This window comes from Microtus ochrogaster, chromosome 18 (assembly GCF_000317375.1).
Source record: "Microtus ochrogaster isolate Prairie Vole_2 chromosome 18, MicOch1.0, whole genome shotgun sequence".
Taxonomy (NCBI): Eukaryota; Metazoa; Chordata; class Mammalia; order Rodentia; family Cricetidae; genus Microtus; species Microtus ochrogaster.
This window is the reverse complement of record NC_022020.1, coordinates 7,848,113-7,859,933: the sequence shown is the minus strand read 5'-3', so window position 1 is coordinate 7,859,933 and position 11,821 is coordinate 7,848,113. Positions and strand designations below refer to the sequence as shown.

The following is an 11,821-nucleotide window of genomic DNA, read 5'->3' as shown; positions in this document are numbered from 1 at the left end:
AAGAGAAAGTGAAGTTTAAGCATGTTTTCTCTGAGTAGCAGGTGTATGAAAAGGGCCATGGCGTGGGGAGAAAAGCGTGACTGATAATAACCACGGACGCGTGTGATCCTTCTGCAGTACAGTTAGCAGCCAAGCTCTCTGTTGCAGCTCCCAAGCAAACTAGTGTTTCTGGTTTTGGTTGCAAGAAGATGAAATGTTACTTTACAAGAACCTGTCTTTAAAACCCACACTTAGAGTCTTGATTGTCTTTCAGACCCCAGCTGTAAACTTGAAGACAAGACTGAGGATGGAGAAGCCATAGACTGCAAGAAGAGGCCAGAAGACGGCGAGGAGTTGGAGGACGAAGCTGTACACAGCTGTGACAGCTGCCTCCAGGTGTTTGAGTCACTGAGCGACATCACAGAGCACAAGATCCATCAATGCCAGCTGACAGGTAAGCAGTGCCTATCGCTTCCCCGCTCCTCACACTCTTCCGGTTCTGATTTTTCCCTGCCAGTTTGTGCCTTTGTGGTTTTGCCTCCAATTATTTTACTCTGTCCACTTGAAATCCTAGAAAATCTAGCAGGGGCGTCTAACCTTATGACCTAGAGACACGATGGGGTCATCTACAAGTACGCTGGGTCGCATTTGTACACACCTGTGATGTACACTGCTTCAGGGTGACATGTTGGATGCTCCTGATTAGAGATACTTTTGTAAAAATTCCAGAATGGTTGTCTGGGGTGACCTCAGTGTTGAATATGTTAAGAGTGAATTGGGAGTATATGTGCATGTATGAACGCATGTGCATATACACACATATATCTAAATATACATATATGCATATAATTTTGCTTACTTTTTACTGTGATATTAGGAATAAAATGAAATATTAAATGACTAAATAAAATAAAACCCCTTTTAAATATTTTTCTAAGATTGTAAATGTCTATTGATTTATTTTGGCTTAAATATCATCTCTTTAGAGAAACCTTCCCTGATTCTGTCTAAATCAGGCCCCTTTTTGTGTTCTTTCAAATGCCCACTCATTAAGTTCTAGCACTTAGTTTATTATCACGGTTGTTGGGTATTGTCTTAGTTATTTTTCTATTGCTTTGATAAAACAGTATTACCAAAAACTAGCTGGGGAAGAAAAGGTTTATTTCTTCGCACAGTTTATACTTAATCAACCAGGAAGTCACAACAGGAAACCAAGGCAGGAACCTGGAGGCAGGAGCTGATGCAGGGCATGGAGGGGTACTGCTCACTGGCTTGCACCCATGGCTTGCTCAGCCTGCTTTCTTATTGCACCCAGAGCCACCTGCTCAGGGGTGGTACCACCCACAGTTTACTAGGTTGTCTCATTAATCATGAATCAAGAAGATGCAGAACAAACTTGCCTACTGGCCAATGGAGACGTTCTCAGTAAGACTCTTTTTTTTTCTGGATGATGCTAGTTTGTGTTAAATTGACAGAAGAATTAGTCAACACAAATATCAAGTCCAGGGCTTCACAGAGGCTCCCCATGGGTGTTTCCACTGAGCCATGTCCCAAGAGCTTACTGCGTAATATCTGAATCTACAGTTCTCACCACGGTGTTCATTTCCTGCCTCCATCATTAGACTCTCGGCCTGTGAAGGGCTGGAGCTGTGTCTTCATTCATCTTTGCATCAGCTGAGCCCAGCACAGTGCTGGGACTTCACTGGCCTCCTACTAAGGCTGCCAGGACATATCACTGTGCGTTTATCAGAAGAGGAAAATCTAACACCCACGGAAGCCCAGCATGTTTAATGTAATGGCCGAATGAAGCTGAAACTTGGTTTATAGACTCTATTCCTCCTTTAAAATAGAGTTATCTTTGATATCTGTGCGTGCTGTGTCTCTCAGTGCAAGCAGGTGTACATCGAAAGTATTTGAGAAATGTTTTGTTTACTTGTGCAGGTTTTCTTCTTCCTTCTTGTCCTTATTCACTACATAATGTGTATAACCCCTCACCTAGCATTTAGATTGTAAATCTCATGGAAATAGAGATGACTTAGAGTATATAGGAGGGCGCCTATGAGGACATGAAGATTCTATGCCATTTTATATTAGGGAAAGGCATTTGGGAGTTTGGCACCCTCTAGGGAACTTGCACTGATCCCTCATGGGTACCAAGGGCGTCCAGATACCAAGCAGGGGCGTACTATGTTGGCTGGTGGGCTTGGCTACACCACCAGCAAACCATGCAGTTTCTTCCTTATGGTGACCACGTGGCATTATTCACTCATTATTTATAGTTACTGCAGCTCCCAAATCCCTATGGGCGGGTCTCTCCTTTGCCTTCTCTCATTTTTCCCTAGCCCACACAGTCTTCCTTCCACTAACGATGATCAGGAAATATATTTATTAGACAAGTTGTTCTCCAACTGTTTTCCTAGACTATGTTTGTGTAAGATTTTAATGGGTGTTTCATTTTTAACAAGCTTTCCTGAGCAGATTATTGTGGCAGCCTTGGGTGGAATCCAGATAAACAGAGTTCTTTATTAAAGAGTGCACCATGCTCATCTCTTCAAGAGGGGGTGCACCATGCTCATCTCTTCAAGAGGGGATGCACCATGGCTCATATCTTCAAGAGGGGGTGCACCATGCTCATCTCTTCAAGAGGGGGTGAACCATGCTCATCTCTTCAAGAGGGGGTGAACCATGCTCATCTCTTCAAGAGGGGGTGCAGTGAGCAACTTTATTAGGCTCTACACTCCTTCTTTCTGAAAAGGCTTCCTTTTTAGAACCATCTGTCCCCTACCTCCTTTGACATGGTCTAACTCTATATCATTTGCTGGACTCGAACTCACAGAGATTCCCCAGACTCTGCCTCCTGGATGCTGATTTGAGGCATGTGCTACCTACCGCACTGGCTAAATGATGTATAATTGCTCATTTACCTATTTTTGTCATTTTGTGAGATTTTTAGGATAACCTTTATTATGTTACTATTTTAAATGTACAGAAACCTTACAAAGTCATTTGAAGAGTTCTTCTGTATTAGTTGATTGGCTCGCCAATTGCTTACATTTTGTATTATTTCTTTTCCTTGCATCTCCCTTCTTTGCTCTCTTTTCCTCCATTGCTTGCCATTATATTCTTAATATTTGAAGGTAGTTTCAGAATATCACATCCCTGAAATACAGCTTGTGTATTTCCTAGGGACCCATCTATTCTTCTGATCACTGTGTAGTTACTTGACTCAAGAAAGTTAAAATTCATTTAACACCAAATTTCTAATTAATATTCATTTCATTATTACTGATGTCTAATCTGTAACCCATATTGAATTGCAACAACTTGTTCCAGTATGTCCTTTATAACTTTTTCTGTTTTGCCTCATCCTGAATACAGGATCAAATGTGATATTTAATCTCCACATCTCTCTGACTGATCTACTCAATCAGGAATTCTTTCTCCACCTTTCTTTGTATTTTTGACGAGGGTGCCTGACAAACTTTGTAGTATTTCCACCAGAGTAGGTTTGTCTGTTTCCTCATGGCAACATTCAGGTTCTGTGCTGTGGCAGGGACACCAGTAGGATATTACATCCTTCTTATTCATTGTATCTGGAAGTAAATGGTATTAGTTTGTTCCAGTGATGGTGATGTTAACACTGAATACTTGTTTCCATGGTGACTACCAATCTTGTCTAATGTGACTTACTGTTTCACCTTCCTATACAGTGCAAGGATAATTCATGAGAAGATACTGTTGTACCTCAACTTCACGAAACTTCGACCACTGTTTTTCTCTATTGTCATGCCATAATCTTTGCTACTTGATGACTTATTGGTATTTCTTTCCTTATTTGTTTTCTTATTTATTTGTATCATCATTGATTTTTAGATTACTTTGTTCAGAGATTCATAGTTCATTATATGTATATATGTATCATCTATCTATCTATCTATCTATCTATCTATCTATCTATCTATCTATCTATCTATCATCTACCCATCTATCCATCCATCATGTAATTATCTGTCTGCCTGTCCGTCCATTTATTAATCATCTGTCTGTCTGTCCATACATCCCTCCTTCCATCATTTATCTGTCTTTGCATGTTGGGAATCAAACACAAGGCCTTATGGTAGATTGGTTTATACCACTGAACTGCCCACCTAGCTCACTATGAATATTTTGATATATTTATTGTGCTAGATTTAGCCAATGAGAATGGCTTCAGGTGATATCCTTTGGTGTCTGTTTAATATGTTTCTGTCATTGTCTATGGGGACTTGCTTTGTTTCTGAGACAAATGAAAACTGTCCTGCAATCAGTGTGCTCTTGGTGATTATTAGCATTATTAGCTTTTGGTAGGGTAATGTGCTATCCAGACTCATTTAAAGAAACATGGTATGTATATCATACTATTTGGCCAATAGCTTAAGCATATTTTTAGCTAGCTCTTACATCTTAAGTGAATCCATTTTTGTTATTTTATATTTTACCACGAGGCTTGTGGTTTACTAGTAAGGTTTTGGGGCACATCTATCTCCTGCAGCAGCTATGTGACTTCTCCATGACACCGCTTTCTTTCCTCTTCTGTCTGTTTGGAATGTTTGTCTTGCTCTATTCTGCTAAGCCACTGGCTAAAAACAACATATGTAGAAGGACTACATGACAGTACTATATCTTATTGTCTATAGAGCGCTCAGCTAACTGAACTAGGACATATGCAAATATGCTAATAATATTTGTAGTATACACACACACACACTCCTTGAACTCTAACAAAAACCCCGTGCTTGTATTGATATTTCCAGTTCAGCCCAGACACATCCTTCTATTTTTCCTGTCACTTCTTTCTGGAATGATGGAAACCTGTCTGTTATTATCTTCAGTGTATTGACTCATTTGCTTGAGCCTAGAATACACATGAAGTAATCCCACAGTGGTTGACTCATATAACCGTGATACACATGTCAACCAATTAGAGCTAATATCTTTTGCAATTGGTTAAGTCTATATTTTAATGCAGTATTTACATAGGATAAAACTAAGAAGTCATGAGCATGCAATTTGATTAATTATGGGAAAATGCACACACTTTGTACTGCACCCATTTCACAGTAGATGTTCTCTTACTGTACAGTCCTCTCTGCCTCTTCCTCATCATTAATCTCCATCAGAAGTACTCGGGTCTTTTAAGTTCTTTAACCATAGATTCCTTTAGCCTGCTGTGAATGGGACCATACACTGTGATACACTATGAATTTTTTCCTCTGCCCCAGGGCCTTTTACACTGTGTGTCAAGGAAACACTTCCATGCTGTTTTAAATTACTTTTGTTGCTATTGTTATTTTTCCATTGTTGAGCAGTATTCTGTATGTTCAACTACTGTTACTGTTGTATGGCTGTACTGTAATTTATTTTGTTTTTTTTTGTTGGACATTTGGTTACTTTCTCTTTTTTTTTTATTCTGAATTAAGTTGTAGTGGGCTACCTACCTTTATGTTAGTATATGCTATAATCTTCTTTGCTTGATGACACGGGAGTAGAGGTGCAGGGTATTGAGTAGGGTGAGGAGGGAGGTCATGCCTGTGTGTAGACACTCTTCCAAGCTCCTTGCCAACATGGTTATCTCACTTTGTACTCCTGCCAGCGTGGTTGGAGGGGCTCAGATTTTTAGCCAATGTTCACACTGCGAGCTTCTGAATTCTCTCTTTCTTTGGGGTATGAATTAGTCTTCTTTATGGATTTGCTTATTCTGCCAGTTCATATACATTAAACTGACTTTGTTTAATGACTCTTTTCCTTAGTACATAGGGTTTTGTGAAAATCCAGGACCTTATTATATGGCCCTAGCTGGCCCATAACTTTCTGTGTAGATCAGGCCGGCCTCAAACTCTCAGAGATACATTTACCTTTGCCTCCTAAGTGCTGGGATTATAGGAGTATTCCACCAAGTTTATCGGAGAATCCTATTAAATACAGAAAGTTAGTAAGATACTGTTTTTAAGTGGATGACTGGTACATTACATGACCCTTTACACTCATGTAGAATAGTGCTTACATTTGCATAAAATCTGTGAACATATGCTGCTTAGTATATGCTGAGTTAGTGAGGAATCTTCTCTAAGGTGAACGGGTTGTCTGTCCTGTTTCAGATTACATTTCATTCATTCATTTGTTCATTCCTTCATCCTGGTGGTATTTGAGATCATAAATGTTTGGCAGTCTTTTCACTATTGAGCTACACCCCCAATCCTAATGTTGTTTTAAAATTTAAGTGTTGAAAAGTAAACTCTGCATCTACTTCGTGAGGATGCACTTTTTATAGAGTGTCTGCCAGATAGTTTCTTTATGCTCAGCCTCATCAATCAGAAGACAAACCAAAGACATTACTTCAGTCTCATCTGATCTTAATGGCATCTGCAGAACACGGTATGGAATGGGACACCTAATATTTATGGGTTACATAATTTTTTTTTTAAGTAATAAAAATGTTTGGCCTCTCTTGATCCAAGGCTTTCAGAGTGCTGGGATCTGGCCTGTATTCACACGGGACCACAACATTTTAATTCAAGGTAAGAGAACAAAAGTGAATTACTGAATCATGCCAGAGAAGGATAGACCTGATGAGCTTTGTTCCTGTGTATCAAAAGATCAAAGGAATATGCCAGGCAGTGACGGCACATACCCTTTAATCCTAGCACTTGGGAGGCAGAGGCAGGCAGATGTCAGTGAGTTCGAGGCCAGCCTAGTCTATAAAGTGAGTTCCAGGAACAACCAGGACTGTTACATAGAGAAACCCTGTCTCGGAAAACAAAACAAAAGAGTAAATAAAGCTAAAGAATGATGGTGCTGATGGTGGTGGTGATGGTGATAGCGGTGATGGTGTTGATAAAGATGATGGTGTGTGTGTATGCCAGTGGTTCTGTAGGTCCAGACTTCTTTGGAGGTTGAACAGCACTTTCACGGAGATTGCCCGAGACCATCAGAAAACACAGATATTTATATTATGATTCATAACAGTAATAAAATTACAATTATAAAATAGCATAAACATAATTTTATGGCTGAGGGTCACCACGTTATTAGGAACTGTACTAAAGGGTCATGGCATTAGGAAGGTTGAGAAGCACTGGTGTGTGCATTTGTATTGGTGGGGTTGGGGTGTAAACCCAGAGTGGAAGACAGAGAGTGAAGAGCAGAGAGTGCAGTAATCTACATTAGATGAAGGCGTGCAAGTTGAATTTGAATTAGCCTTCCAGTCTGCTCTGGAGAAGATTAAAGACACATGGAGGATTTTAATTACAAGGTGATGTGATGGTTTTGGTGGAAATCAGGGGACAGTGCACCTGGCCTCTCTTCCAGCTGCTAGAGTGGACTCTCTTGATACCACCTGCTTCAAAACCTCTCTGCAGACAAAGCACCCAGAGGGTACTGGCATTTCTTTTTTCTTCTCTTTTGGTTGACTCTTTTCATTGGTTCTGTTTTAACTTTATCCACCTGCTTATGTCTTTGCTGTCTTGCCTCTGGTTCATGTCATTCTCAAAGACTCGTAATTTCCTGTCTCCATCTGCCCCATTTCCTCTTCTGTGTGTCTCCTAGAGTCTTAAGGAATTTCCAGTTATTCTTTGATCCATGTGGACTCCTTCCTTTCTGTTAATCTTGTTGCCATTACTTAGCTGTTTGGCTCTGTCCAGCTAGACTATAACCTGGAGGTATTTCCATGAATAATTTGTGTGAAGGAAGAGTGAATCCTGAGTAGCATGTTGCAGTGCTTAAATATAGAGCAGAGTTAGAGAAGAAAGAAGTCATATGACTCGATTTGCAAGGCCGAAGACAGGTGCCTGATGGTCTGAGGCCCCGGGAGGTCACACAGGCTTCTGGCCGTTTCCCGGCTCTGCTGTGAGAAAGCCCGAGAAAACCCACCTTGGCTCTCTTTCCCTCATCTGCAGGATTTCTTGGTGATGTCACATCTATTCTTTTGGTGAATTTTGTCCCCAGGTCATGATACAGATTCTTTGACCAGGATTCCCTAGTAGACGCTGGCCATTTCATATCAAAAGGCTTGAAACCCTAGTATAACCCTGCTAAATAAGCCTTGCCCGAACCAAGCCACTGTAGGTGAAGATCAGGTTGCAAGTTAGACAGCAGTGTGAGCTGGACTTGTGGACAGTGGTACAGGGAAGGATGCAGGGGTGGAGGGAGATGCAAGCACTCAGGAATCTGAATCTTAGAGGTGTTTTGGAATGTCAACACTGTTCCGGAGACACAGATTTGATTTAGAGTTTGACAAAACAACCTCCAAAGATATCCAGGGACAAGGTGACACCCACACAGAAGAGATTTCTCTTCTTTGTCTCCTGATACTGTTTGTTTCGAGTCTGTAATCCTGTATGTATAAGTAAATTACATACGAACTTTGCTTGAAGGAAGCGGGGCAAAGGTGAAGACAAACTTAAATCCCACTCTTGAGCTGGAGCCACAGACGGCTGCCACCTGCCTGGCCCTAGCCTTGCTGTGATTTCCTGGAGGCTGGGGAGGGAGGGGAGTGAGCCCTCCAGTGCTGTTGGGACTCTGATGCAGAAGACAGATTATCAAAATATATATTTACTGAAGGAAAAGCACAGAGAACCTTTCATTGTACTAATCCACAAACCCTATCATTTCTTGCCAATTCCCTCAGGGGGCGGGGAGGGCTTTGAGCCAGAGGGGTCTCATCGCACCACTCAACAAAGATTTAATAGCAGGGTGCTGTGGGGGAAGGCTGAGATTATGGGACTTTATTATGCTTACAAAACGGAGTAGGAACCAGCATTATAAATCATCAAGACTAAGCTACACTTAACCGGATAAACGTGTAAAGTACATTTGGTAATACGGTTTGCTCCTTGGTCTGTGTCCATTCTCTCTTGTCTCCTGCTAATTTGAAAACCTGAGTTGTCTGCTAAGTGCACTTTCATGTCATTAATGTGAATTGCTTTGGTGCATATGCAGAAAACACCAAGTAGATGGTGTTAGCTCTTAGCCCAGCGTCCGGCCTTGCTTGTGGTACTTTGTTAAGTAGAAGTCCACATGACAGGAAGACTGATTTTTGGGGAGAACATATGTTTGCAGATCAGATTCAGAAAGCTCTGGCCAGATTTGAAACTCCTTTTCTTCATCCCTTCTTTTCTTTTATCGTTTCTTTTTTTTTTGTTTTGTAAAATTTGCACCATTACTGTTTGTACGTCACTTTCACCCCTCTTTCCTTCCCACCCAACGCTTCCCATTTCCTCCTCCTTCAAATTCATGACCTTGTTTTTGTTAGTTACTGTTACAAAATTAATTCAGTATATGTTTGTACATGTACGTGTGTATGTGTGTGTGTGTGCGCGCACACGTGTGTGCATATGCACGCGCATACATCCTACTGAATCCATTTGGTGTTATTTGGTAGTTTAAGACTGACTTCTTGGGATCGGATAGCCTAGCAGGGGCTCATTCCTGGAGAATACTGATTTTCCCTCTCTCAGGGTCTCTATCTGCCTGCCCACCTGCTCCCTCCCTCCCTCCCTCCGTTTCTTTCTTTCTGATCTCAAGTAAGTGTTACACTGCTGAGCTGTGTCTCTGACCCACTTTTTTGTCATTATTGCTATTGTTATTAATCTTGAGGTAGGGTCTCTCTACTTTGTTCCCTATTATAACCAAGGATGGCTTCCAACTTGAGATCCTCCTGCCTCAGCCTCTTAATTAGCTGGGATTATGCTCATCTATTGATTTTAAACAAATAGTATTCCCGTATTGCTTTGCATTTTTGAGAATAAATCAAGCATGTGAATGGTTGTTGTATAAAGTAGTTTGTTCACTTGAGTTTTTTTTCAGAGTTAAACATTCTAGAATCTTTGCACGTTTTTTAAGAACTGAAAGCTTTCAAATGCAGGAATACTGAGATAGCTACTTTTTGTTTGTTGTTTGTATTTCTCAGAGAGACTTTTAAAAGTGAAAATGTGTCTGCAGGTGTTCTGTGACTTTGGAGAATTAAACACCGTGGTTCCTCTTCTGGCTTACAGTGATAGAAGGTGTGACTTTAGAACCCAGATTTGCCATTTTTTTCTCAGAAAATCATACATTTCTGTAAACTTGTGGAATCAGTGTACTGTTGAAAAATTTTAGTTCATATTAATTATATAGCAGTTTTATTTGCATATGTCTATATTAAAATCTACATCAATCCATTATGTTTTTATTAATCATTTATATAGCATTAATTATATCTATTCTAATTATATTTGAGGTAGTATAAGTCTTATTTTTAACTTCCCTTTTCTTAGATGACTCTGTAGCATTCTGCATAAATATGGCCAAATGGTAGCCTAGCCACACAAGTTCCTGCAATACCTGGTTGAAGGCAGTGTCCTGGGCCTCGTGGGGAGACCCTTAGCATGGTCTCTGTGCAGACCAGTGCTTTCTAAACCTTTTTTCACAAAACATTAATATGTTGTATAGCATGCACAGAAATAGTGAGGGAGTAATGACATAAAGATGAAATAAATATAGCTTGCAGTAACTTTGCAGTCTTAGACTCCCAGCCTTTTAATACGTTTCCATCACTGTTAGACCTGAGAAAAGCCACGTCACAAACCAATGGACAGCAGGGCTAAAGGCCCTGGGCAGGTTTCTTCTCCACAGTGGGTGCAGCCCGAGACGTGTCCTATCTTCCTGTTACTGTCAGTGTTGTCCAGCTGACCTTTGACCTGCCCTGATTAAACTGTCGCCTTCTCCAAGCTCTTCCTCACAGTAGCTGAAAAGCTTCTTCTAGGAGTGTGGGGCGGAGCCGCCATTTGCCTGTTGATGACCTGCGTTTGGTCATCAGTATCTTGCAGGGTTTTTTGTTTTTTGCACAGAATTTTTGGAGTTAGGAAAATCTGAGACCTGAATTAAATTAGTTAAAATTAGATAATGTAGTCCCCGTGTCCATTTTTCTGGAGAGAACTGACGGTACCATTGAGAGAAGAGGCACAAGGATAGAAGACAGGAAGTCATTCAGGTGATTCAAGTCATATTTATCTTGATCTCAGGAAGATTTGTACTAGAATGACTTTTTAAAAGTTTTCATTTTTGTGTGTGGAGGTGCATGTGTACGTATGAGTGCATATGCACACGTGCGTGTGGGGACCAGAGGAAAATCAGCTGGAATTTCATTTACCTCATTGGCTTGGAAGAATCCCGGGATACCAGACTGGTGGCAGGCAGTGTCTCTGCTTTCTCAGTACTGGGGTTTCAAGGTGGATCATGAGTCCACTTTTTCAGGTGGATTCTGTGAATAAAACTCAGGTCCTTGTGTGGCAGGCACTTTGCCCACTAAACTTCCTCTCACATCCCTAGAGTGAACAGTGTTTTCTCTGATTGGATGCTAAAGATTCAGACTGTGAGCTCTAACCTGGAATAAGGTGCCCTGTGTTCTACAAAATGCTTCCTGTCTGTCACACACTTCACAATATGAAAACGCGAGTCTCTGCTGCTCTCCAATATAGAGACAGCGGTTCAGGCAGCTGTGCGAGCATCTTCACCTGCCAGGGCCATGACTGAGTTATGCACTTGCCCAAAACGAGTAACCACCTGCAATTGGTTCTGAATTCTGGGAAACTAGTAAGTGAACTTCTTTTCTGGTTTTGGGGAATCAGTTCACTTTTTACTTGCTGCAAACACTTGTCATTTTGGCACTGTTCTTGTTTGCTATAGCAGCTTAAATATAATTACAACTTGTGTGTATATGTGTGTGTGTGTGTGTGTATGTGTTGGGTGTGTGTGTATGTATTGGGGGTGTGTGTATGTGTTGGGTGTGTGTGTATGTGTTGGGTGTGTGTGTCTATCTCTGTGT

General features: G+C 40.9%; 1 protein-coding gene across 3 annotated transcripts in view; it reads left to right on the top strand.

Moving 5' to 3' along the window:
* The window catches only part of Znf521 (zinc finger protein 521), a 288,933-nt gene that overhangs the window by 32,253 nt on the left and 244,859 nt on the right, over positions 1 to 11,821 (top strand). For all 3 annotated transcript variants that reach the window (XM_026783544.1, XM_026783543.1, XM_005355779.2), the window contains one exon: positions 254 to 433. Coding sequence is in view for 2 of the 3 variants with exons in the window: in XM_026783543.1 (XP_026639344.1) it covers positions 254 to 433 (180 nt within the window). In the remaining variant the exon portion in view is untranslated. The remainder of the gene's footprint in view (positions 1 to 253; positions 434 to 11,821) is intronic.